General features: G+C 43.3%; 1 protein-coding gene and 1 pseudogene across 3 annotated transcripts in view; both read right to left on the bottom strand.

The window, feature by feature from the left end:
- Positions 1-25,633, bottom strand: part of LOC132826661 (protein TASOR 2-like) — a 106,450-nt gene that overhangs the window by 68,530 nt on the left and 12,287 nt on the right. The window contains exons 2-8 of one of the 3 annotated variants that reach the window (XM_060842695.1): positions 17,532-17,683; positions 14,099-14,194; positions 13,564-13,636; positions 10,065-10,156; positions 8,852-8,989; positions 385-512; positions 244-263 (exon numbers count right to left, since the gene is read on the bottom strand). In XM_060842695.1, the coding sequence (XP_060698678.1) occupies positions 244-263; positions 385-512; positions 8,852-8,989; positions 10,065-10,156; positions 13,564-13,636; positions 14,099-14,194; positions 17,532-17,683 (699 nt within the window). Of the gene's footprint in view, positions 1-243; positions 264-384; positions 513-740; positions 813-8,851; positions 8,990-10,064; positions 10,157-13,563; positions 13,637-14,098; positions 14,195-17,531; positions 17,684-25,633 lie in introns of those variants that run through there. The other 2 variants (XM_060842696.1, XM_060842697.1) reach the window with 2 other exon arrangements.
- LOC132826826 (chitinase domain-containing protein 1-like) lies at positions 10,453-11,833 on the bottom strand (annotated as a pseudogene).

Here is a 25,633-nt window from a genome sequence, read left to right as displayed (position 1 = left end):
CATGACTCTATGAGACAAAGGGACAGAGAAGGCCATTTGGCTGTTCAATAAGATCTGATAATGGCTGATCCAATCATCCACAACTCCAGTTTCCTACCTGTCTCCCCAAGAATCCTTGATTTCCTAATTAAAATATATTATAACCGTACATCAAAACATTTTATTTTTATGTATTGCACTTTCAAAATGAAGAAACATAACAAACCTTATCCCCAAGTGAAGTTTAAAGGAAAAACATTTTACCTTGGATTTCAGGAATAAGCCTGTGCAGGAGCAAAAAGTGAGAAACAAAACAATTAGATGCCATCAGGTAAGTTTTGACAATCATCAATACATGGTAAAACAAAAATGGCATTACTGTGAAGGGTCAGGAAAGCAACTTACAACTCAGTCTTTGCTGAGTCTGCCATGATGTACTTGCTGTCAGAGTAATGAAATGCTACAATAGCGTAAGGATAAATCTGTCGAGGGCGCTGGAGAACATCACAGTGTCCAAACTCATACAAATAATACTGGAATAAAGAGAAATCAAACTGGTCAGCAACAGAACACATATATCAAAATAACAACAAAGACTCTGCAGGAACAAAACAGAATTATTGATCGCAAGCTAGGAAAACTAAAATATAACCGAGTCAGATGAGGGGGCCCGGGGCATGCAGAAAATGTCAACCCTATGATTCAGGGATCAAAAACATAAAAGGAAGGTTTATCTGCTTGGCTGAGGTACAGAAACATACCTGGCTCTCTGTAGACAAGGACATCATTATCCAGTGGCGTACTGTTTTGCGTGTTCGACCACAGGTAGCATTCTGAAAATAGTAATTTGCCTTTCGAAATCATGGATACATCATCTCGGTAAGGAGCTAATAACAACCTGGTGCTCATTGCTTCTGAAACCTCTTCCCGATGTGACTCCATCTTAGACTTGAAAGTGACTGCAAACCCTCAGGGAGACACTAGCAGTACCTTAACCATGAGAATAAATCCAAGGAATCTCAAAATCCACTATGTCATTCCAATACTTATACCATTAAAAAAAAGGTAAACCAGTAGGAAACGCAAGAACATACATGCTAGTAACACCCTTCGAACTAATTGCATATTGAAAGAACCAGATCAAAGAATCCCTATAGTGTGGAAGCAGGCCATTCGGCCCATCAAGGCCACATTGATCCTTCGAAGAGCATCCCACCCAAACTAACCTTCCTACCCTATCCCTGAATTTCCCATGGCTAATCCACCTAGCCTGCATATCCCTGAACACTATGGCCACGCTAAATTGCCCAATCTGTCTAACCTGCACATCTTTGGATTGTGGGAGGAAACCGGAACACCGGAGGAAACCCACGCAGACACGGGGAACATTTGCAAACTCCACACAGACAGTTGCCCAAGGGTAGAATCTCACTTCAGGTCCCTGGCGGCGTGAGGCAGCAGTGCTGACCATTGAGCCACTGTACTGCCCTAGATGGTGGTCATTTCCTTGTTGCACAATTGTCTCGGAAGATTTAGGACTCCGTTTCCTGAATTCAGCTGACAGGTGACACAGGATTATCCTCAGTTTGTGCATTGTGAGACTGCAGTAACTGAGAAATATTTTGTAGCTATATCAGGGTTTCAGAAATCAAGGGTTGGGACCCCTGGTGTGGGTCACAAGCAACCATTTTGGGATTGAGTGTCCCAGATACTCACAGCAGGATTGCCACTCCACTGATTTTTGTTTTACATTCGTACAAATCTGTGTGTTTTTAGTGGGGAACGGTGAGCCTGGCCCCTTCAGAAATGCAGTGTAGCTGAAATCAATACCATTCTCCCTTACTGCAAGACAGGTGTGGGCAGTCAAACCTGTAAACCCTTTTACAGCAGTCAGTGTGATGTGTTCGAAGGTTTAAATATTCTGCAGCACAGTCAGACACTTTACAATTCCTGTGTGGTTAGCGTGCCTGTTAAGGGTATAGGTGCCAGATTTATTCCCTTAACAGCCACGCTAACCACGCTAACCTCCAGCAGGGAGTTGGAGCATTTCTGTAATGTGCTTGATAAGGTTCCCCTCTGTAGGCTATTGCACAAAATACGCAGGCATAGGATTGTGGGTGATTTAGCGGTTTGGATCAGAAATTAGCTAGTAGAAAGAAGAGGAGGGTGGTTATTAATTGGAAATGTTCATCCTGAGTTCAGTTACTCATGGTGTATGCAAAGATCTGTTTTGGCGGCACTTCTGTTTGTCGTTTTTATACATGACCGAGATGAGGGCACAGAAGCATAGGTTAGTAAATTTGCAGATGACAATAAAGTCAGTAGAGTTGTGGATAGTGCCAAATGATGTTGCAGGTTACAGAGGGACATAGATAAACTGCAGAGCTGGGCAGAGTGGTGGCAAATGGGATTTAATACTGAAAAGTGTGAGGTGATTCACTTTGGAAGGAGCAACAAGAGTAAAGAATACTGGGCTAATGGTAGGATTCTTGGTAGTGTAGGTGAGTAGAGAGATCTCAATGTCCATGTACATAGATCCCTGAAAGTTGCCACTCGGTTGATAGGGTTGTTAAGAAGGTACAAGGTGTGTTAGCTTTTGTTGGTAGAGGGATTGTGTTTCAGAGCCACAAGGTCATGCTGCAGATGTACAAAACTCTGGTGCAGCCACACTTGGGAGTATTGCATACAGTCCTGGTCACTGTATTATAGGAAGGATGTGGAAGCTTTGGAAAGGGTTCAGAAGTGATTTACTAGCATGTTGCCTGGTATGGAGGAAACGTCTTATAAGGAAAGGCTGAGAGACTTAAGGCTATTTCTGTTAGAGAGAAGAAGGTTGAGAGGTGACTTAATTGAGACAAAATAATCAGAGGGATAGATTGGGTAGACAATGACAGCCTTCTCCCTTGGATGTGATGGCTAGCATGAGGGGACATAGCTTTAAATTGAGGGGTGATAGACATCGGGCAAATGTCAGAGGTAGTTTCTTTACTTAGAGTAGTAGGGGCATGGAACGGCCTGCCTGCAACAATAGTAGACTCGTAAACTTTAAGGGCATTTAAATGGTCATTGGATAAACATACGGATGAAACTGGAATAGTGTAGGATAGACGGGCTTCAGATTAGTTCCACAGGTCAGCGCAACATTTAGAACATTACAGCGCAGTACAGGTCCTATGTTCTATGTTCACTTAGAAGAATGTGGGAGTGGATGTGGGAGGGGAGAGGCAATAGAGTTGATACTGGGGCCAGCAGGGTTCAGGTTCTGTGAGTTCAAGGCTGTGGTGGTGGCAATGTTATAGGCTTTCTTTTCAAAGGGCACCAGCTGCAGGGGTTATCCATCTTCAGCAATTCCAATGGCATCTGCTGTATCTACTTCCATGGGGTCCCATTGCACAGCTCCAGTCTGTGCTGCTTCAATGACTGTCTGGTCATCAGAATATCCAGACCATTGAGACTTGGGCTTCTCTATTAGAAACAGGTTTACATATTCTTTCTCGAGAACCTTTAACATTGTGATTGACATTCTCATCAAACTGAAAATGTGTTGCTGGAAAAGCGCAGCAGGTCAGGCAGCATCCAAAGAGCAGGAGAATCGATGTTTCGGGCGTAGCCCTTCCGAAACGTCGATTCTCCTGCTCTTTGGATGCTGCCTGACCTGCTGCGCTTTTCCAGCAACACATTTTCAGCTGATCTCCAGCATCTGCAGTCTTCACTTTCTCCTATTCTCATCAAACTGTCCAGTTTACTAATAAACATTTATATTGTTCAGAAAATATATTGTGTCACTTAGCCTTCTGTATCTAAACTCAAGAACCTACGTCTGTACGCTCTCCAGTGGAGATGGAATGGACAATTGTTGAAGAACATGGTTAGATTGCTAATATCCAGGTTGTGACAATCCAGCTGAAATGAAGTACAAAGGCTCTCTGGAAGGCAGTAATGGCCTCAACTAGTTCCTTTCCTTCAAGGTGAGTAAATTCAACTCTTCAAACCATTCAAACATCTGCAAGGCCTGCCCTTGTCAATCTGAAGTGAGAATGATCATCTGAGGAATACTCTTGATCTGGAATAGTCCCAAAAAAGGGGTTGATGTTACAACCCATTTCACAGGGAACACGGATTCAAACATAGACTGGGACTGCCATAGTGTTAAAGGCTTAGATGGAGAGGAATTTCTTAAGTGTGTACAAGACAATTTTCTGATTCAGTATGTGGGTGTACCTACGAGAGAAGTTGCAAAACTTGACCTACTCTTGGGAAATAAGGCAGGGGAGATGACGGAGGTGTCAGTGGGGGAGCACTTTGGGGTCAGCGACCATAATTCTATTCGTTTTAAAATAGTGATGGAAAAGGATAGACCAGCTCTAAAAGGTGAAGTTCTAAAAATTGGAGAAAGGCCAATTTTGACGGTATTAAGCAAGACTTTTCAAAAGCTGATTGGAGGCAGATGTTCGCAGGTAAAGGGACTGCTGGAAAATGGGAAGCCTTCAGAAATGAGATAACAAGAATCCAGAGAAAGTATATTCCTGTCAGAGTAAAAGGGAAGGCTGGTAGGAATAGGGAATGCTGGATGACTAAAGAAATTGAGGGTTTGGTTAAGAAAAAGAAGGAAGCATATGTCAGGTATAGACAGGATAGATCGGGTGAATCCTTAGAAGAGTATAAAGAAAGTAGGAATATACTTAAGAGGGAAATCAGGAGGGCAAAACGAGGACATGAGATAGCTTTGGCAATTAGAATTAAGGAGAATCCAAAGGGTTTTTACAAATATATTAAGGAAAAAAGGGTAACAAGGGAGAGAAAAGGGCCCCCTCAAAGATCAGCAAGGCAGCCTTTGTGTGGAGCCGCAGAAAATGGGGGATATACTAAATGCATATTTTGCATCAGTATTTACTGTGGAAAAGGATATGGAAGATATAGACTGTAGGGAAATAGATGGTGACATCTTGCAAAATGTCCAGATTACACAGGAGGAAGTGCTGGATGTCTATGTCTTGAAACAGTTAGAATTGGATAAATCCCCAGGACCTGATCAGGTGTACCCAAAAACTCTGTGGGCAAACTAGAAAAGTGATTGCTGGGCCTCTTGCTGAGATATTTGTATCATCGATAATCACAGGTGAGGTGCCGGAAGACTGGAGGTTGACAAACGCGGTGTCACTGTTTAAGAAGGGCTGTAAAGACAAGCCAGGGAATTATAGATCAGTGAGCCTGACCTCAGTGGTGGGCAAGTTGTTGCAGGGAATCCTGAGGGACAGGAGGTACATGTATTTGGAAAGGCAAGGACTGATTAGGGATAGTCAACATGGCTTTGTGCGTGGGAAATCATGTCTCACAAACTTGATTGAGTTTTTTGAAGAAGTAACAAAGAAGATTGATGAGGGCAGAGCAATAGATGTGATCTAATATGGACTTCAGTAAGGCGTTCGACAAGGTTCCCCATGGGAGACTGATTAGATCTCATGGAATACAGGGAAAACTAGCCATTTGGATACAGAACTGGCTCAAAGTTAGAAGATGGAGGGTGGTGGTGGAGGGTTGTTTTTCAGACTGGAGGCCTGTGACCAGTGGAGTGCCACAAAGATCTGTGCTGGGTCCTCTACTTTTTGTCATTTACATAAATGATTTAGATGCAAGCATAAGAGGTACAGTTAGTAAGTTTGCAGATGACACCAAAATTGGAGGTGTAGTGGAAGCAAAGAGGGTTACGTCAGATTACAACAGGATCTGGACCAGATGGGCCAATGGGCTGAGAAGTGGCAGATGGAGTTTAATTTGGATAAATGTGAGGTGCTGCATTTTGAGAAAGCAAGTCTTAGCAGGACTTATCCACGTAATGGTAAGGTTGAAAGTGGAGTTGTAGGTAGATAGGATAGTGAAGAAGGGTTTGGTACGCTTTCCTTTATTGGTCAGAGTATTGAGTACAGGAGTTGGGAGGTCATGTTGTGGCTGTACAGGACATTGGTTAGGCCACTGTTGGAATACTGTGTGCAATTCTGGTCTCCTTCCTATCAGAAAGATGTTGTGATGCTTGAAAAAGGTTCAGAAAAGATTTACAAGGATGTTGCCAGGGTTGGAGGATCTCAGCTACAGGGAGAGGCTGAACAGGCTGGGGCTGTTTTCCCTGGAGCGTCAGAGGCTGAGGGGTGACCTTATAGAGGTTTACAAAATTATGAGAGGCATGGATAGGATAAATAGACAAAGTCTTTTCCCTGGGGTTGGGGAGTCCAGAACTAGAGGGCATAGGTTTAGGGTGAGAAGGGAAAGATATAAAAGAGACCTAAGGGACAACTTTTTCACGCAGAGGGTAGTATGTGTATGGAATGAGGTGCCAGAGGATGTGGTGGAGGCTGGTACAATTGCAACATTTAAGAGGCATTTGGATGGGTATATGAATAGGAAGGGTTTGGAGGGATATGGGCCGGGTGCTGGCAGGTGGGACTAAATTGGGTTGGGATATCTGTTCGGCATGGACAGGTGGGACCGAAGGGTCTGCTTCCATGCTGTACATCTCTATGACTCTAAGTATCATTAGTGGAATTTAAATTGCATTCATACAATCTACAATATAAAGCTGGTGTCAGTAAATGGTGATCATGACACTATCAACAATTATTATTTAGAGATTTTGCAGATTTATAACTCAGATGGTGGATCTGGGTGTAGGTTTGCTCGCTGAGCTGGTAGGTTTATTCTCAGATGTTCCGTCACCCTGCTCGGTAACATCATCAGTTGAGCCTCCAGTGAACTGCTGGTGTTCTGTCCCACTTGCTCTTTATCTGTCTCGGTTTGTTGTGGTGGGTGATATCATTTCCGGTTCTGTTTCTGAGTGGTTGGTAAATGTGGTCCAAATCTATATGCTTGTTAATGGAGTTCAGGTTTGAATGCTAGGCTTCTAGGAATTCCCGTGCATGTCTTTGTTTAGCCTGTCCCAGGATGGATGTATCGTCCCAGTAGAACTGATGTCCCTCTTCATCTGTGCCTGTGAATACCAGTGATAGTTGGTCATGTGTTTTGGTGGCTATCTGGTGCTCATGTATCCTGGTGGCTAGTTTCCTGTCCGTCTGTCCAATGTAATATTCATTGCAGTGTTTGCTGGATATTTTGTAAATGATGTTCATTCTCATAGTTGTTGATACAGGGTCCTTTAAATTCATCAGGAGCTCTTTCAGTGTGGTGGTAGGTTTGTGGGCTACCATGATGCCTAGGGGCTGGAATAGTCTGGTCATCATCACTGAAACTGAAACACCTAGAAGACGCAAACCATTCCATCCACTCAACCCAGGAATTCCTTACTATCAAAGACACCAAAGTAAAGGACAATGAGGTCACGGTTGCCTTTGATGTGATGGGCTTATTCACATCAATAAACATCAAGAAACATCACTCTAGCCAAAGAAACACCGGCCTCACTGCTAGATGAACCAGGGATACAAACACCTGACAGCACCAATTCCATCAACAAGGACAGCACTCTCAAACTACTAGACCTGTGCCTCACTACGCACATCACCTTCAATGACAAGACCTACGAACAAATCAACGGATGCCTATGGAATCACCTATATCAGGACTCTTAGCAGAAACAGTGATGCAGAGTTAGAACAAACAGCCCTTCCTAGGACCCAGCCCAAGCTTTAGAGCTACGAGGTGGATGACACCTTTTTCATCACGGAATTCAACAAAGTATAAGAAAGCCACAAACACATAAACGCCATCCTTACTGGTATAAAATTCACCAAAGAGGAAGAGGACAATAACCATCTTCCCTTCTTACACGTCACGGTCGAACAAAAAGCCAATGGAGAGCTACAGACCAGCGCTTACAGGAATGCCACACACACCGACAGATACTCAGCTACAGGAGCAACCATCCCAACACCCACAGAGCTGCATTAGAACATGATTTAAATGTGCCACAACACACTACAGCACCCAGGAACCATGAGAAGCCGAGGAAAAACACCTATACAACGTATTCAGGAACAACAGGTACCCAATAAGCACAGTCCGCCAATTCGTACACAACAGATCTAAGCAGGCAGACACAACCAACCCCGGCACACTAGCCACCCTGCCATACATCAAAAACATTTCAGAGATGATGCCCAGACTACTCCGGCCCCTAGGCATCATGGTAGCCCACACCTGAAACAGCTCCTGATGAATTTAAAGGAACCCGTATCAATAACGAGCAGAATAAATGTCATTTACAAAATACTCTGCAAGGACTGCAACAAATATTACATTGGACAGACGGTCAGGGAACTAGCCACCAGGATACATGAGCACCAGATAGCCACCAAAAGACATGACCAACTATCACTGGTATCCACACACACAGACAACAAGGGACACCAGTTCAACTGAGGCAATACATCCATCCTGGAACAGGCTAAACAAAAACACGCACGCAAGTTCCTCAAGGCCTGGCAACCAAACCAGAATTTCATTAGCAAACATATAGATTTGGACCCCATTTACCAACCACACAGAAACAGAACTGGAAATGATATCACCCACCACAACAAACTGAGACAGATAAATAGCAAGCGGGACAGAACACCAATGCTTTACTGGAGGCTCACTGATGATGTTACCTTGCATGGGTGACGAAACATCTGAGAACAAACCCACCAGCACAGTGAGCAAAGGCTGGTACAATTGCACTGCCCTTGTAAATGGCCAGGCAAGCCATTCAGTTCAAGGTAAATTAGGAACTGGTAACAATGCCTTCATCCCATGAAAAAAATGAAGAAAGAAAATTTCTAAAATTAAACTCTCAACTCAGCAGCAGCCAAAAAGTGACTCAAGTGGGAATAACGTCTGTTAGACAAAATTAGCTTGCACAAATTTGAAAGAAGTACTTCACCTGGGTCAGCTCAAAAGCTTGAAAATGGCTTGTTATGGAAGAAACCGTATCACTGTTTATAGAAACATGGCAGTTGTAACCAACAGATGGCTCAGTCAAATCCGCTGTGTAATTTTCAATCATAGACTTCACTCTACCCTGTCAAATCAACAAAACAGCATTGGCATCACTCTCAAATAAGAACACGTAGAAAGAAAAGTAGAAGGTAGTTTTTAATGTTACTAAATGTCATCCCTCAAATAGAGGCGACATGATTATTGTCGTTAATTATTGTGCAAGAGGACTGAGGAAACACAGGCATAATCCATGAGTAAATATCATCAAACTTTACTCTAACCTTCAATCAATCAAGCAAACAAATACCAAGATTATTTTGTATTTTGAGCATGATATTTTATTCTAGCGCAAAGACTGAATTGCAGTATAACTTGCAATTAAACTGATACACGCTCTGACTAATAACACAACTACATCATTCCGCCCCAACTTCTGACCAGTCCCACTCCACGGGGCAGTGTTTCTTAAACTAACCTACAGTGATTCAGATAGCAACTTGTAAGATGGGGTGCTCGAATATGACAGCATTGTGTACTACGAATGCAGGATGCATTGAGCAAAATTTGAAACATTTGAGTGCAAGCAGGAAAACAAAAGATCTTTTTTAAACTGTAAGAAATAGCTGAGGAAATGAGGTAATGGATCGTGTGTGGATGGCAATGAATCATCCATAGAACAGCACTAAGCAAGACAGCTTCATGTTACAGTTGTGATTGCAAGAACTGTCGCCAATCTTGATCAGTATATCCAGAAGGGTAGAGCCAACAAGGAAGCATCTGTTACATATAACACACAATCTCACTGAGGGGCAATACTAAAGGAACAAAAGACAGCTGGTGAAGTCTGAGTCAGAAGGGAACCTCATCCTATAATGCGAGCAAGTCAAACAAAAGTATAATTTTGGCTCGAACTCTCTGGGTTTGTGCATGATATTGTATGGGCTAAATGCTGCAAGTCAACTCAGTGATAAACAGGCCAACATATGACATGAGATAGTGTAGCACCGCTGTCCATAGCAGCAGCAGCAGAGGAGATTTATTTTTTATAGCAAAAGTTTTAATTTGATTAGGTTACAGAACTTCAAAGCAATAACCCCTTTTGATTAACAAGAGTGTAACCAGATAGAATTCAATCATAATGCTTTCTTTTCCCTTACCTTAATTATTTTAAAAATTACAATAAAGCCACACTTTCCATGGTACCATGGCTTGGGATGAAGGAAGTCTGAATATTTACAAAGATAAACTCCTGTTGGACAAGAAGAAAAGGTGAAGATACTTGAAAACTACAGTAAATGTTCAAACTCTACACCCTTCACAAAAGCCCACAAGTTAGTTCTTAAAACTTTGAAATTGCCCCCTACAAGATTAACATTGTGTAATACAGGGAGGCCGAGGAGATCAGATGTTAAACTATGCTCAGACTAGATGTTGGAAAACTTTCCATTTCCAAGACAACTGTGAGCCTCTGAAACACCTAAAGGCTGGTGTTTATTCAGAAACAAAGCAGACAATGGCAAATCGTCATGGGGCTCAATGACCTGTTTACAGCAAGTCATAGAAATAGTCCAGTTCCTGGCCTAGTTCCCAGATACATAACCCGGTGTCCAACTCTTTTTGCCAATTTTAATAGTGCCTGGAACAGACTTTAATGTTGGGTAAAACATAATATGTTTCCCACCCTGGTACCTCTTTTAATCAAAGTAATGCTCAGTAATTTGTTCATCCCATAGCAGCGGTGTCTAACAGTGTTTCAGAGTTTTGATGTATATCTGTGTCCTACAATGGGCTCTGCTGTTCCTCTAAGGATAACTTAACCCATTCAGTAGAAATCCAGTCCCAAGAGAATCTTATTTCTCCATATAGCGTCTGGATCCAATTTCTGAACACAGGCTTGAATCCAGGGTCTGGGGGAATTGAAGCCAGGTCGATGTGCATTCCAACTGCTGTATGTCATAAGGCTGAATCCATCCACAACAGTGGCCAATTGCTCAAAACTCCTCCTTCCCAAACATTCCAGGCTGGTTGGTCCCTGCAGAGACGGTTGAGGGAATCACCAACACAGCTCGGCTTCACGCACAGCTTTGGACAAGTGGAGGACTGTGTGAATGAGTTCCTTGCATTTCTGATCACCAAACTAACTCCATACCTCCAATACAAAGCCATCAAAGTCCTCAGCCTTTTCATCAGCACTGACACTTCCAACAACTCTTCAACTTCAATCCTCACTGTTAAAAAGACTTTCATAGTCATGATGCATCTAGATATCAAATAAAATTCAAGGAATAGAAATGACTGCTTCAAACTCCACCTTTACATTCTTCATTTTGGATTAGTGGTGCTGGAAGAGCACAGCAGTTCAGGCAGCATCCGATCCTCGGATGCTGCCTGAACTGCTGTGCTCTTCCAGCACCACTAATCCAAAATCTGGTTTCCAGCATCTGCAGTCATTGTTTTTACCTTTACATTCTTCATCCAGCCTTGGCCTCTGCAGTTCTTTGGACTTTAACGATTTATTGAGGGTTTCAATGTGAGATGCCTTGTGCTGCAGTTGTCCAACTGATGGCCTGGGTGCTGACTCTCTGCATTACCATCAAGAGGGAACTGGGTCAGATCCTGACTGGGTCAGAGATCGCATCATATCATTTGGTCATGTCCTCAGAGCCGACACATGTGCCATGTTTTGAGGCCCTACAGGAAGGGAGCAGGCCGGTATTGGCCACTGGTTCCCTGGCTCATGGTATTGTCCACTGGTTCCCTGGCTCTACCTAGCTCCGCAGCAAATTCCCGTGGTACATTCCATGATTATTTTACGGATGGGTGAGGGAGGTTACATTTTGGTGCATGCCCCACTTCACTCAGTTTTCCACTATTTCCTGCCACTGCTTTCTCACTGGCCCTCGGGCTTTGAGAGGCCAAACATCATCTTTAATCAGATCTTGAGGATATTCTGGGAAAGTCCCAACGTGCGACTTTCCCCACACAGTGCGGGCTCCAGACCCTCATTTAAACCCAATGACAGGGCTCAGGAGCTCAAAGAGAGCCAGCTCTCGGTCTGCACGGCCTCCAAGTCTGGTTTGCATAACCAAGAAAGTCAGTAAGGTATTTTCCTGGTACGCCCTCCTTTCTCATTTATTGGCCCAGGGGTTTTACCTCATCCCTTGTTTATTTACATGTTTGGAGAGAACGGGATGTGACACATCCAGTAATGATACACCTTTCATCATAAAAGCGCTGGAGGGTGTTTGGATGGGCCAGCTTGTTATTTCCACCCTGTCAATTTGTTCATATACAATATTTGACTTGTTTTTGACCATTAGTTCAATAGAGGCATTTTGTTCAGTTTTATTATTTCTGTCCCAAAGTTGGCTACTTTCTGCACCATTTCTCGTGTGCTCCTTAGTAAGATTCTAATTGATTTCTCAGGAATCTAAATAATTCCTAAATAATAAAGTTGGAGCCAGTTACTGGATGTAAACTAATATGGCGCTCTCTAGTTTGAACGATTCTGTCTACGGCTGGTATGGTTGACTACTGTCCTGTCCACTCTCACAGCTATGCACCCAACAAATCCATACAGCAGGAGCTTGAGTCATTTTCTCTCCATTTCTGTTGGGGGACAAGGAAATTCCAAAGCTGACCTTTCAGTCTCCAAGTGGGCTAGTCTTCCCAGTTCAGGATGCAAATGTAACATAGAAATTTGACCCATGCTCCAGGGGCAGTTCTTCGCTCTCACTTGCGATTCAATGCTAAAGCTACAATGCCATCGCTCCACTTAACCAACCTATCCTCGTTCGCAAGCAGTTCTTCAGCTGCACATGTGACTTTGCAGAACTCTCCCCTTCACAGTCTCATTCAGGTTATGAAATGGCAATGCCATTCCCCCCCACTTTGTGATTAATTTGCACTGGTTACTTGAAAACTACTTCTGAAATGAAGTCTCTGTGCTTTTATCTCAAAAGGGAGGAGCTTCTACTCATGAAGGCAGATCACATCATATCCTGGTAGAGCATATCCTGCAGAGCCCAAGGAGGGAGGGAGGGGCAGCTAAAAGTAGAAAGACATATGTTCTGGCGTTTCCAGCTTGGGACATTTATACTATGTGTCCAAAATTTGCAGGAATAATCTGAAGGGTGCCCTATGTCAAGTTGGAGATACCTTTCTTGGGGATATCCAACAGAGTAGCTCTGCAACTAAACATTCCATCTGCTCAAAAATGAGGAATTCCGAACATCATGTCCATTGGATGCATAAACAGTGTGCAACTTTTTTTTTTAATTAATGATTTACTTACCAGTTGATACACCCAACTGAAATATGCATTGACACATTTGCAAAGCAGAATATATTGCATTAGTGGCACTAGTAAGGTTTCAGGAACAAGGTTAATAATTAAAACAAATCTATTGTGCTTGTGCAAATCTTAACTCTATAGCTAAGGAAGTATCAAATTGTGGTGCAAATCAAATGCCAAACAGTTTTTGAATAACATGCTTTTTTTTAAACAAATTCACAACGTGAAAATTATCTAAAAGGAGGCCGACTGACTCATCAGCAGCAAGCATATTTACTTTGTGGATTAAAACAAGCATCATAATCCACTCAATGTTTGTATGTCGGTTTATATGCTATACATAGATACAAAAGAAAATTTACCCTTCAGTGGATCTCCTAGAGTTGTAATGTCACTGCTTCCAACCTTCAATCCTTCTACACAGACAGCTTTTGCCTACAACAATAAAGCAAACATCGAGAAACACTGACAGAAAGAGAAACCAAAATCAAAACTGTTATAGTAATTAAGTCTGACCAAACACTAAGACATTACTTGTAATCCGTAACAGCTGTTCTTTCAACGGCTGGGTCTAGAAACCCCTCCACCCCCCCTTTCCCAGACCATCTCAATAATATACATCTGCAAAGCTAAAAATATGGCTTGTATTAGATATTCAAAACTGTGTTTGATGTAACAATGTTCTCAGTTTGGATTAAATTTATTGTCCCAGTTTATGAGGCCAACTGATTTTGTTGTAGACTAGTTAGTCTAACTAATTAGGCCAAGATAGTGACTTGTTTCAACAATGAACCTCCTGACCCTCAGTATTTTCACAAGTACAGAAAAATGTCTTTAATGTAATACATCTTCAAAATATTTCCACTATGTTCCCCCAATTTCACTTTCTATTCTTACCTGATCTTCTGTTTCAAACAGTAAGAAAGCAAAGGACTCAGCAAGTTCATCCTGGTTATAACCTTTCACCTCTAGATCCAACCGACAAGCATTGTACTGCAATGAATACATAACTCCAAATTACAAAAGAAACCAACATGGGTTTGATAAACCACATGCAGCAGAAGGCAGAATCACATGCTAAATAGGTCTTCGGCCAGATTTTGCAATCGGCAACAAACGAAGACAGCTCTACATTAAATGTGCCCACACAAAGATAGAGGGCTTTTGCACAAAAGGTGCAAAAATAGCTCAGCATCCTGTAACCAGTAAGAATAGATCAAACAAAGTATTAGATTATTTACAGTGTGGAAACAGGCCCTTCGGCCCAACAAGTCCACACCGACCCGCCGAAGCGCAACCCACCCATACCCCTACATTTACCCCTTACCTAACACTACGGGCAATTTAGCATGGCCAATTCACCTGACCCGCACATCTTTGGACTGTGGGAGGAAACCGGAGCACCCGGAGCAAACCCACGCAGACACGGGGTGAACGTGCAAACTCCACACAGTCAGTCGCTTGAGTCGGGAATTGAACCCGGGTCTCAGGCGCTGTGAGACAGCAGTGCTAACCACTGTGCCACCGTGCCGCCCCAAACAATTGTGGATTTCCTGAATTAACCATAATGAAAATGTTGATCGAGTCTTCTGAATCTAAACACAAATGTTAGAATACTTGAGCTGAAACTAGATCACGCAACTCAACCCCAGACTGGCCCCACACCATCCACGAAGGTACAAGTCAGGACTGAGACGGAAGTCTCCATTTGTCCGTATGACTGCAGCTCCAACAATTCAAAACCATCCTAAGCAAATCAGTCCTCACACCTACTACCCTAATTATTCACTCCCTCCACCATCAACACAACTGCAGCAGTGTGTACCATATACAAGACGTATTACAGCAAATCACTAAACAGTATTCAATGGCACATTCTAAACCTATAAACCTCACAACCCAGACAGATGAGATGGAAAACCACCAATTTTATTGTCTTGAATCGGAAATGGGGCAGTGTGGTGGCTCAGTGGTTAGCACCTGCTGCCTCACATTCTGGTTCGATTTCCACCTCTGGCAACTGTCTGTTTGGAGTTTGCACGTTCTCCCCAAGTCTGTGTGGGTTTCCTCCAGGTGCTCCGGTTTCCTCCCACTATCCAAAGGTGTGCAGGTCAGGTGAATTGGCCATGCTAAATTGCCCATAGTGTTAGGTGCATTAGTCAGGGGCAAACATAGGTTAGGGAAATGGGTCTGTGCGGGTTACTCTTGTTGTGGACTTGTTGGGTCAAAGGGCCTGTTTCTATACTGTAGGGAATCGAATCTAAAAGCTATATTGGTGTTCCTTCACTGTCACTGGATCAAAATCTTGGAACTAACTCCATAACAGCTATGAAGTTGACCCTACAACCTGAGTTCGAGAAGGCAGCTCACCCGCAGCTTCTCAAGAGCAATTAAGGATAGACAATAATGCAGCGATGATCCAGATCACAATATGGCTTCCACACATGCACAGATGCAACTCATAGTGTCACCTGACCACAAGAGGACAGACTGCAGGAGCCTCTGCATGTCACCACATGATTGGTGCACATCATCATCAGCGCATATCATATTGCAGGGGCGGGTGATGCCTGTACCAGATCCAGCATCCTTTTAGTCTGGGAGTGATGGGAAACCCAGGGGGTGATTAGGAGGCACCTGAGGGAGATGAGAGAGAGAGACGGAGAGGCTGCAAGGAGAGTGGGAGAGAAGGAGAGAGATTTCAGGGCAAATGGGAAAGAGAGGGGGAGAGGTGCAGGGTCCGGGAAGAGAGGGTACGGGGGAGTAGGATCAAACGAGGGAGGCTGCAGGTGGAATGGGAGAGAGAAGGGGATGGTGCAGAGGTCAGGGAGAGGGGTATGGGGGAGTATGAGGGTATAGGATAAAGAGGGAGTCTGCAGGGATGGGTGGGAGAGAGGAGGAGTGCAGGGGGAGTGGGATAAAGAGAGAGCATACAGGGGGAATGGTAGGTGGAAATATTGCAGGGGGAATAGGCTCAATTGGCTGGTCAACTGACTAATGATGCAGAATGATGCCAACAGCATGGGTTCAATTCCTGATGAAGGGCTTTTGCCCAAAACGTCGATTTTCCTGCTCCTTGGATGCTGCCTGAACTGCTGCGCTTTTCCAGCACCACTCTAATCTAGAATCTGGTTTCCAGCATCTGCAGTTATTGTTTTTACCTCAATTCCTACACTATCTGAGATTATCATGAAGGACTCTCCTTCTCAACATCTCCCCTCACCTGAGGTGTGGTCATCCTCAGGTTAAATATCAACAAGAATAGGAAATGTTTAGAGGGATATGGGCCAAACACAGGCAAGTAAGACTAGTTTAGTTTGGGAAACCTGGTTGGGATGGATGAGTTGGACTGAAGGGTCAGTTTTGTGCTAAATCTCTCTCTAACCAAAGAGCAGCCTTGTTGTCCGGTAGTAGTGTGGCTCCTTTACCTTTAACCTTTCAAGAAGCAAGGTGCCCAGGAGCATGTGTCCCTGGCTGGAGAGTATAAAACAAGAGGGTTATTGGCTCAGTATAAAGGGGTCAGTCAGCCAATGAGCACTATGCTGAGAAGAAAGTTGTTGCAACTCAGTGTTGCAAATCCTTGTGATTTTCCACTGTGGAGGGATGCAAATGCTCAGTCTTTGATATATTTAAAATCTAGACCTATAAATATTCAAACCTGAAGCTAAAGTGAAGCTGAGGGAAGTGATCAGCTGCCATCGTATTTGAAGGACAAGAGGCTGATCCCTGGTCCGTTTCCCTTGTGTCAAGCCGACAATCTTAAAAGCAGGACAACTATAAATTAACTGTATATATTCTAATACTATACTGTAACTATTGATGTAACATTATTACTATAGTACAGTACTATAATGTAAGAACAAAAGACATAGGAGCAGAAGGCCATTCAGCCCGTCAAGTCTGCTCCACCATTCGATAAAATTGTGGCTGATCCGATAATTTTCAACTCCACTCTCTTGCCTTTTCCCCACAGCTCTCAATTCCCTTCCTAATTCAAAATCTGTCTGCCTCAGCCTTGAATTGACTTAATGACCCAATCTTGACAGCCCTCTGCAGTAAAGAACTCACAGGTTCACTACCCTCAAAGAAATTCCTCTTAATCGCTGTCTATTATGTCTATATAACTGCATATTCTACAGTCGTATGGGATTCACAATATGAACTTTCTCTTCACAGATGGTGCTAGACCTCTGCATTTCCCCAGCAGTTTCTGCTTTTAAATCTAAGATAGTGAACGACAACTAAGAAAATCCTGGGTGATTATTAATGGTATCCACATTAAGGCAAATGTCTCTGTTACATTCTGTGTTTGCTTTGAATACAATACTACCTGATCTAGAAGTTGTGCATTATTCACTAGTGTCACTTGGTTGTACTGAAAGTAATTCCCTGACGATGAATCCAAGTATGCCTGCTGCAAGATTGGAAAGGTTTCCTGTCTGAACTGGCTGGAGGTGGGGGACGCAGTACAAAAGGTTTCTGCTGAAGAAAACAAAAAGAAAATATTACCATACTGTGTAGCAACGAAACTGCAGCTTGTCATCTGAAAAGGCTAGTTATCCTTCAACAATTGCAGTAAACTACAAAGAGGTCAGGTTTTAAAAGTACACTGTATTGAACTCACTTTCTTGTTTTCACAACTGTTTTCTGAGATGCTGTTTCCAAATTCTCTGAAAAGACTCTAAAAGACTGGAAATTGCTATAAGTATCTCAATTTTTTAGGTGAGAGGGGAAAGATATAAAGGGATCTAAGGGGTAACTTTTTCACACAGAGCGTGGTGCGAGTATAGAATGAGCTGCCAGAGGAAGTGGTGGAGGCTGGTACAATTGCAACATTTAAAAGGCATCTGGATGGATATATGAATAGGAAGGATTTGGAGGAATATCAGTCAGGTACTGGCAAATGGGATTAGATTAAGTTAGGATATCTGGCCGGCACGGATTTGTTGGGCAAAAGGGTCGGTTTCCGGCTGTACATCTCTACGGCTCCTTCATTGGTTCAGAGGCTTTGAGGTCAACAAAACAAAGCTGGGCTCTTTGCTTGAAAAGGTGAAGCTGTTATAGCAGGTCCACTGCTATTCAGTTGTAATATAGGAAACTGTGCTGACATTCTTGTTTTCTATGTCTCTCCACACAGCTCTTTCTTTCATCTCTCTCATATCACTCCATCCCAACCCTCTATGTGTAGCTATCTCCATCCACCACCCTGTACTTCCTTGAGATCAGACACAGCTTCAAGCCCCTGCTCCTCACTCTCTGATCTCTCAGCCTCCATTAAACAGATGCAGCTCAAACATCTCCCATACAGTAATGCTCAGTACACATTAAAATGTAATAATATTTATTCAGACAAATCTCCTTCCACAGGTGAAAGATTTTACTGGATCAACAGGAAACTGGAACAGCCTTGACAGATAAAAACAGTGCATTATTTGTATTGATTGACTTCCAAATTAGGGTGTTTTTCTCAGACCTTAGATTTCCAGGTTAGCAGATCCTATATCTTTCATGCCTGGAACCTTTAACTCATTCAAAACAAATTCATACAAGCTGTGAAAATCATTCAATATTAAATGCGCAATTTTTAAAAAACACTTATACATCAGTCTAACTTTCTAAAAATTCCCACCTCCATGGGAGCGTAACAATCCCAGAGAATTGTCGATGCTGGAAATCAGAATCAAAAACAGAAATTGCTATAGAAATTCAGGAGGTCTGGCAGTGGAGAGAAAAACTGTGACCCTTCTTCAGAACTGATTGTAGCTGGGAAAAGTTTGGTATTTGTGCTGAAGATGGGAGGAGAGGGGAGGAGTACACAATAGGTGGAGATGGAGGAGAAAGTGAGGACTGCAAATGCTGGAGATCAGAGTTCAGAAGTGAGGCGCTGGAAAGGCACAACCGGTCAGGCAGCATCCAAGGAGCAGGAAAGTGGAAGTTTTGAGCATAAGCGCTTCCTGGAGATGGAATCCAGGAAGAAAGAAAAACAGTTGGGCAGATAAAGGGCCGAGTAAAGGTCAGCCTGGGAGAATCAACAGCTGCTATTGGGGACCATTAGGAGCTGACACTGGGTTGTAAGGGGTAGCAGCCTATGTGATGGCAAGGCCTGGTGTGTGGGGGTTGGGGTAAGGACACTGGAGGAGGTGCTCAAAGCCCAAAAGTTTTGAACTCCATATGGAGTCCAGAGGATTGAAGAGTTCCCAAGTGGAAAATGAGGAGCTGTTCTTCCAGCTTGTGTTGAGTTTCACTGGAGCACTGCAGCAAGCCTGAGACAGAGACGTGGGCCGGGGATTAGGGTGATATGTTGAAATGGAAGCCAACAGGAAGCTCAGAATCATTTCTGCCGACAGAGCGTAGGTGTTCTGCAAAGCGGTCACCCAGTCTGTGCTTTGTTTCCTCAATGTAGAGGAGACCAAATTGTGAACAGTGAATGCAGTAAATTTGATTGAGTGAAGCGCAGGTAAATCGTTGCTTCACATGGAAGGGGTGTCTGGGACCTTGGACAGTGAAGATGGAGACAGTAAATAGGTCAGTGTAGCACATTTTGCAATTGCATGGGAAGGCCACGGAGAGATGTTGGGAGGAAGAATGGACCAAGGTGTTCCAGAGGCAAATGGTCCCTGCTGAAGGCCAGCAAGGGAGGGAAGGGGAATACGTGTCTAGTGTTGGCATCTTGCAGGACATGGCAGAAATGGCATCTAATGATGGATGTGGATGCTGGTGGAATGGTAGGTGAGGATGAGGGGGTCTCTTTCACTGTTGGGGGGATGGGGAGGGGTGGTGAAGGGCAAAGTTGAACACAACTGAGGGCCCTGTCAAATCACAGTGGTGGGGAATCCTCAGTTGAGGAAGAAAGTGAACATGTTGGAGGCTCCCCTTGTCGACTTTGGCATCATCGGAACTGGCGGCACACAGGCTCGTGGTTAGCACTGCTGCCTCACAGCGCCATGAACCTCAGTTTGATTCCTGCCTTGGGTGACCGTCTGTGTGGAGTTTGCACATTCTCCCCATGTCTGCATGAGTTTCCTCCAGGTGTTCGGTTTCCTCCACCATCCAAAGCAGGCCAGGTGAATTGGACATGCTAAATTGCCCATAGAGTTAGGTGCATTAGTCAGAGAGAAATGGATCTGGGTGGGTTACTCTTCGGAGGGTCAGTATGGACTTGTTGGGCCTAGTGGCCTGTTTCCATACTGTAGGAATTGTAATCTCATCTAAACTGAGACAGAGGAACTGGGAGAGTGGAATTGCATCTTCATGGGAAGCAGGGTGTAAGGATATATAGTCATGGTAATTGTGGGATTCGGTGGGTTTACAGTAGATATTGGTGGTGAACTTAGCCCCAGAAATGGAAACAGATGTCGAGGAAGGGAAGGGAGGAGTCAGAAATAGACTAGAGATGATCAAAGTCTAAATATAGTTTACCACGCTGTGGGAATGAGGATACAGTAACACGGTGGACAGGGCCCAAGATTAATTGTTGCTAGAATATTTTATAAATGTATTTGTTTCACTTTTTACGTCAAAGAAATAATTCTCCAGAGGTGGTTCGAGAGACAATTGTGGTCTGCCATTATCTGAATGGCAGGACCTGGGGGGTAACTTTTTCACACAGAGGATGGTGCGTGTAAGGAATGAGCTGCCAGAGGAGATGGTGGAGGTGGGTATAATTACATTTAAAAGGCACCTTGATGGGTAAATGAATAGGAAGGCTTTCTAGGAATACAGGCCAAATGCTGGCAAATGGGACCAGGTCAGATTGGAATGTCTGGGCAGCGTGGACAAATTGGACCAATGGGTCTTGTTTCTGAGGTGTATGACTCTGTGAGAAAGACTCTTCCCATTCTGTCCTGGCAATGTGAAGGAAAACTATGATGGATGCTTGGCCATCATGTGGGATTATCCCCTTCCTCTTGTCAACTTCCACATGATACAGTTACTGCAACCTCCCACACAGTTAAGGCCCAAGTGAGGTGCTATCCCAAGCCCCCAGCTGGACAGCCACTGAATAATCAGAAACTTGCAGCTCTCCATTGCTAGCAATTCTAGGAGGAGTGGCTGCAGCCACAAATGAAATGACGGTACAGCCAGGGGATCAGTACCAGGATGATAGGGCAGTGCAGAATTAGAGTTGGGAAAAGAGGTACTGAAGATGGAGGGCAGAGGAAGTCAGAGTTAAGGGCAGAGGGTGGCGTTTACCAAGAGCCTGTCACCAAGGGACAATTCCCCGGTCCACGAGTCAAATAGAATAGTTCAATGAGCCTGATTACCTACCTACTGCTGGCAGATCAGACTTGTCCAATCAGAATTTCCCTGCTCTCAACATAGTTTGGGTTTGTTATTGGGTGTGGGCGTTTGCACTCCCTCTTTGACTTTCTCAAAAACCTTCTATGCTTTTGGTTGCACTTTAGTCTCATGCTCCTGATCTTCGGCACCCGGTGCGGAGGAGGTAGGGCAGGTCTGAAGACCTCCTCGTGGGTCTGCTCCTGGGCCTGGCCAAACTGGCCATAAACAGGTCCAGGCAGTGGGCCGTGGAGGGGGTCGTTAGGGCCGACTGCCTGCCCCTCTTCCGCGGTTATGTTAGAGCCCGGGTGTCCTTGGAGAAGGAGCACGCGGTGTCCACCAACACCCTGGAGTTGTTCAGGGAGAGGTGGGCGCCACAGGGAGTGGAGTGCATCATTTCCCCCTCCAACTCTATTTTGATTTAGTCCCTGCCCTCCCCTTCACTGTTTGATCACACAGCATTGCCCTTTGGTGTGAAGGGCACTGCCTGTCACAGGCTACCCGGGTCTTTTCCTATCTTGCTGGTGGTGGAAATTAAATAAAGATTTGTGCACTTGTGTCTCTCACTGCGTCTCACACCTGCACACACACCATGGGTGCTGGGGAAAAGATAAGCACTATCGCAGTTAGGCGGTAGTGCAGAGGGAAAAATTTAGTAAAAAAAATTTTAAAAAAACAGGAGTGTAAGGAAAAAAATAAAATAAAAAGTGGTTTTCAGCATTAGAAAAAAAATAATTTGGCTTTGTTTTCCTGAACTGAAAACGTGTTGCTGGAAAAGCACAGCAGGTCAGGCAGCATCCAAGGAGCAGGAGAGTCGACATTTCGGGCATGAGCTCTGATCTCCAGCATCTGCAGTCCTCACTTTCTCCTTTGTTTTCCTGAAGTCAGGAATCAGACATGGCTTCTCGCTGCATGCCCCACTATCAGACAGGCCCCACTAACTCCGACCCTCAGCTTAAAGATTCTGGCTACCAAACACCGAGAGCTTTATTCTGACCAAGTGGCTACCACTGAATCAGATGAAGGATTTAACCCACATTCTGTCCGTTTCCCCTAAAAAAAATGGCAAGTTCCAAAAATAAAGACATTTGAGAACACTTCAATCTAGTTGATTCCAATCTTTTGCATAGTTATTCATAGAGTTTTATGCACAAAGATTAACCACCAGCTTTATTTTGAAGATTTCAGCTACCAGTACATCCAAAACACCTATCATCATAATGCAAAATCAAGAATAATCCAGCATCTACCCATGACTAGCAGCTAACCTCAGGAATTCATTGTTTAATATTAGCTCATGCAATACTAGATTGCTTTCTTGATTTTTGCTCCTCCAAACATGAAAAGCCCGAATTCACCAATGAAATCTGAATTCACCAAGGCTCTTCCAAACTTATGACCAGCTACTGGAACAGCTTGGGTGGAGCTAATTCCCAAGTGTTCAGTACTATTGCTGGAGTTTTGTCAAGGCCATAGCCTTTGCAGTATCAATAATTTCAGCTCTTTCTTGGTATCACATGGAGTGAATTATGTGGGTTGAAGATTGGATCTGTGCTGCTGGGGAAATCAGGAAGTGGCCAAGACAAAGAATCCACTTGGCATTACTGTTTGAAGATGAATCCACTTTCACCTTCTCCTTTGTGCTCAGGTGTGGACCTGCCCATCATTGTGCAGCTGTGCACACTGCACTTCTTGTTCATTGTTTCATTTTCTACCACCATGTGGCAGGACTGCACAGCTTGGGTCTGATCTCATCACAAGGCAATACAGAGATAAAGATCATGTGAAACAGCATCATTTCCTGCTATGATACACACTTTCATTCACACGTCAGAGTTAACCCCTTGTATACCACCGTCAACTCTCACACAAATCACCAGAAGCCGCTTTTTATTCAGACATAGGGCTTGGGGCCAGAAGAGCGAAACACAAATTTGTTTGATCAATGATCTGCACTCTCAGCTTTTCTACAGTTTCAGTTCCTGGTGCAGGGTATGATAATGTTAATACACACATTGCTGACACTCTATGGTTGGACAAAAAAAAACTGGATCAATTCTAGGTCTCCAATGTGCAACCATGGTTTTCTGAAGCACAGTACACTGCAATGTTTTGTTAACATCTGTGCAAGCCATTACTAGGCACTAGGCATTGAACCACTCAGGACGGTATCAGAAACACCCACAGTGGATCCTTAATTCCAGGATGATTCAGCATGTCCTCAGGGACCGGTACATCACATCCTTTCTATTACCATATATTAGAAATAACAGCATCTCTTAAAATGTGTATTGCAACATCCTCCTTTAATCCACAAACAAAAACATATTCACCTCAAATAGACAAAAGGTAACTGTATATAATTCAACAACAGTAAAAGGAGAGAGGTATACAGGGTGAAGAACAGAAGCATGTAAACTCAGTGGTCATTGATAAAACTTAATAATTGGTCTGGAAAGATAACAGTTCTTGGAATCCATACAGGCATTTCATGGATTCTTCTCTGTTGAAATAAAATGAGTGGATGCTGTTCACTCACTCATCTTCTTTCTTTGATAGATTCTCTGACTTTAGTTTTCAAGCCAAGTCTCCAAATGCCTTAAATATCCTTCTCTGGTGCAATGCCTCTCTTCCAACTTTCCTAAGTATGGTAGTCATTTCCCACCAGCTTGCTTTGAAAATATAGGCAGAATTATTAGATGAGGCGGAGGGGTTGGGTTGATGGCAGATGTGGCATTGTCCCAAAGGTGTCGTGTGACATCACCACTTAAGGTATCAGAACAGAGAGGGTAAACCAGCCAGTGATCCTTAACAGAGCAAACTGGTTTATCCTCCATGCTTGGCTCTCTCTTAAGATGCTGATCAAAGGTAGGTATTGATACCAGACTCAAATCGCTTGTATATTGTTATGATCCCAGCTGATGCTATTACTGGACAAGTCAGATTCCAGACTGCAATATGGCTTGATAGATCACATTTTGCAAACCTTCTTGTGGAGTTATCAAACTTTTTTTTGGTCTTAACAAGCTGGTCTTTCATTGAAAAGCAAATGGAACAGGAGTTTATTACTCAAAAGAAATGAAGCTAAAACAAATTAAACCAAACTGTTTACATATAATACATTTAAAGATTTCAAAACACAGAAAATATAATCCAAATTGAACCCAAAGTACTCCTCTACAGTACTCACACCAGTGAGAATTCTCTTCTCTACCACACCAACAGGGCTCAACTCAACTGTGGCTTCAACACTCAGGTCTTGAGAATCTGACTTCCACATTCTTAAATCTTCATTAACTTCATTCGAAGTAACACCTTATACTTGAGTAACTTATTTCTTAACAGTTCAAAACTATCGCCTTTCTTCAGGAGTAACTGTTCTATACATCAAGCTTCAGTAACTATTCCTGAAAATTGCTCTGAAAGTATTTTCCTTTGAGCTATGGGTGTCTCTCCAAGCCAAAACTCTAGTCTCCAGATCTTTCTAGCTGAAGCCTAATACACATCTGTTACACTGAAGCCTCCTAAAACTCGAACTAATGAAACAAAAACAAAAATCGAAGTCGCTGGAAAAGCTCAGCAGATCTAGCAATATCCGCCACCAGACACGAAACATTAACTTTAATTTCTCTCCATAGATGCTGCCAGACCTGCTGAGCTTTTCCAGCAACCTTGGTTTTTCTTTCTGATTTACAGCATCTGTGATTTTTTTTTCGGTTTTTATAGTGAAAAGAAACCTTACTACTCTCCAGGAAGTTTGTCTCTCTCCCCTACTGTACTTTGAAATAAGCATTTCTATAGCTGTGATAACTTTAGAGTAAATTATTAAACCTTTTCATAGGCACAGACGAAACCCATATGCCACTAGTTCAAATTCCAAACTCTAAAATTATTGTTATTAAAATATATATATAAGCCATTCACTTTAAATCACCATACAAATACAGTGGCTATCAGATTATGTCAAAAGGCTTGAAATTCTTCAGTGAGTATCTCACTTTGACTCCACAAAACTGGTCCAACATCTACAAAGGCACAAGTCAGATGTACTGCAAAACTCCCTTCTTGCTTGAATGTGTGCAGCTCCAACAATATTCAGAAGCTTGACAACATCCAGTATAAATCAGCTCACTTGATCACCACCATAAATATTCA

The sequence above is a fragment of the Hemiscyllium ocellatum genome, chromosome 23 (genome assembly GCF_020745735.1).
Source record: "Hemiscyllium ocellatum isolate sHemOce1 chromosome 23, sHemOce1.pat.X.cur, whole genome shotgun sequence".
In the NCBI taxonomy this organism is placed as follows: Eukaryota; Metazoa; Chordata; class Chondrichthyes; order Orectolobiformes; family Hemiscylliidae; genus Hemiscyllium; species Hemiscyllium ocellatum.
The sequence above is the reverse complement of the archived record's forward strand: the minus strand, read 5'-3'. Positions and strand labels throughout refer to the sequence as shown.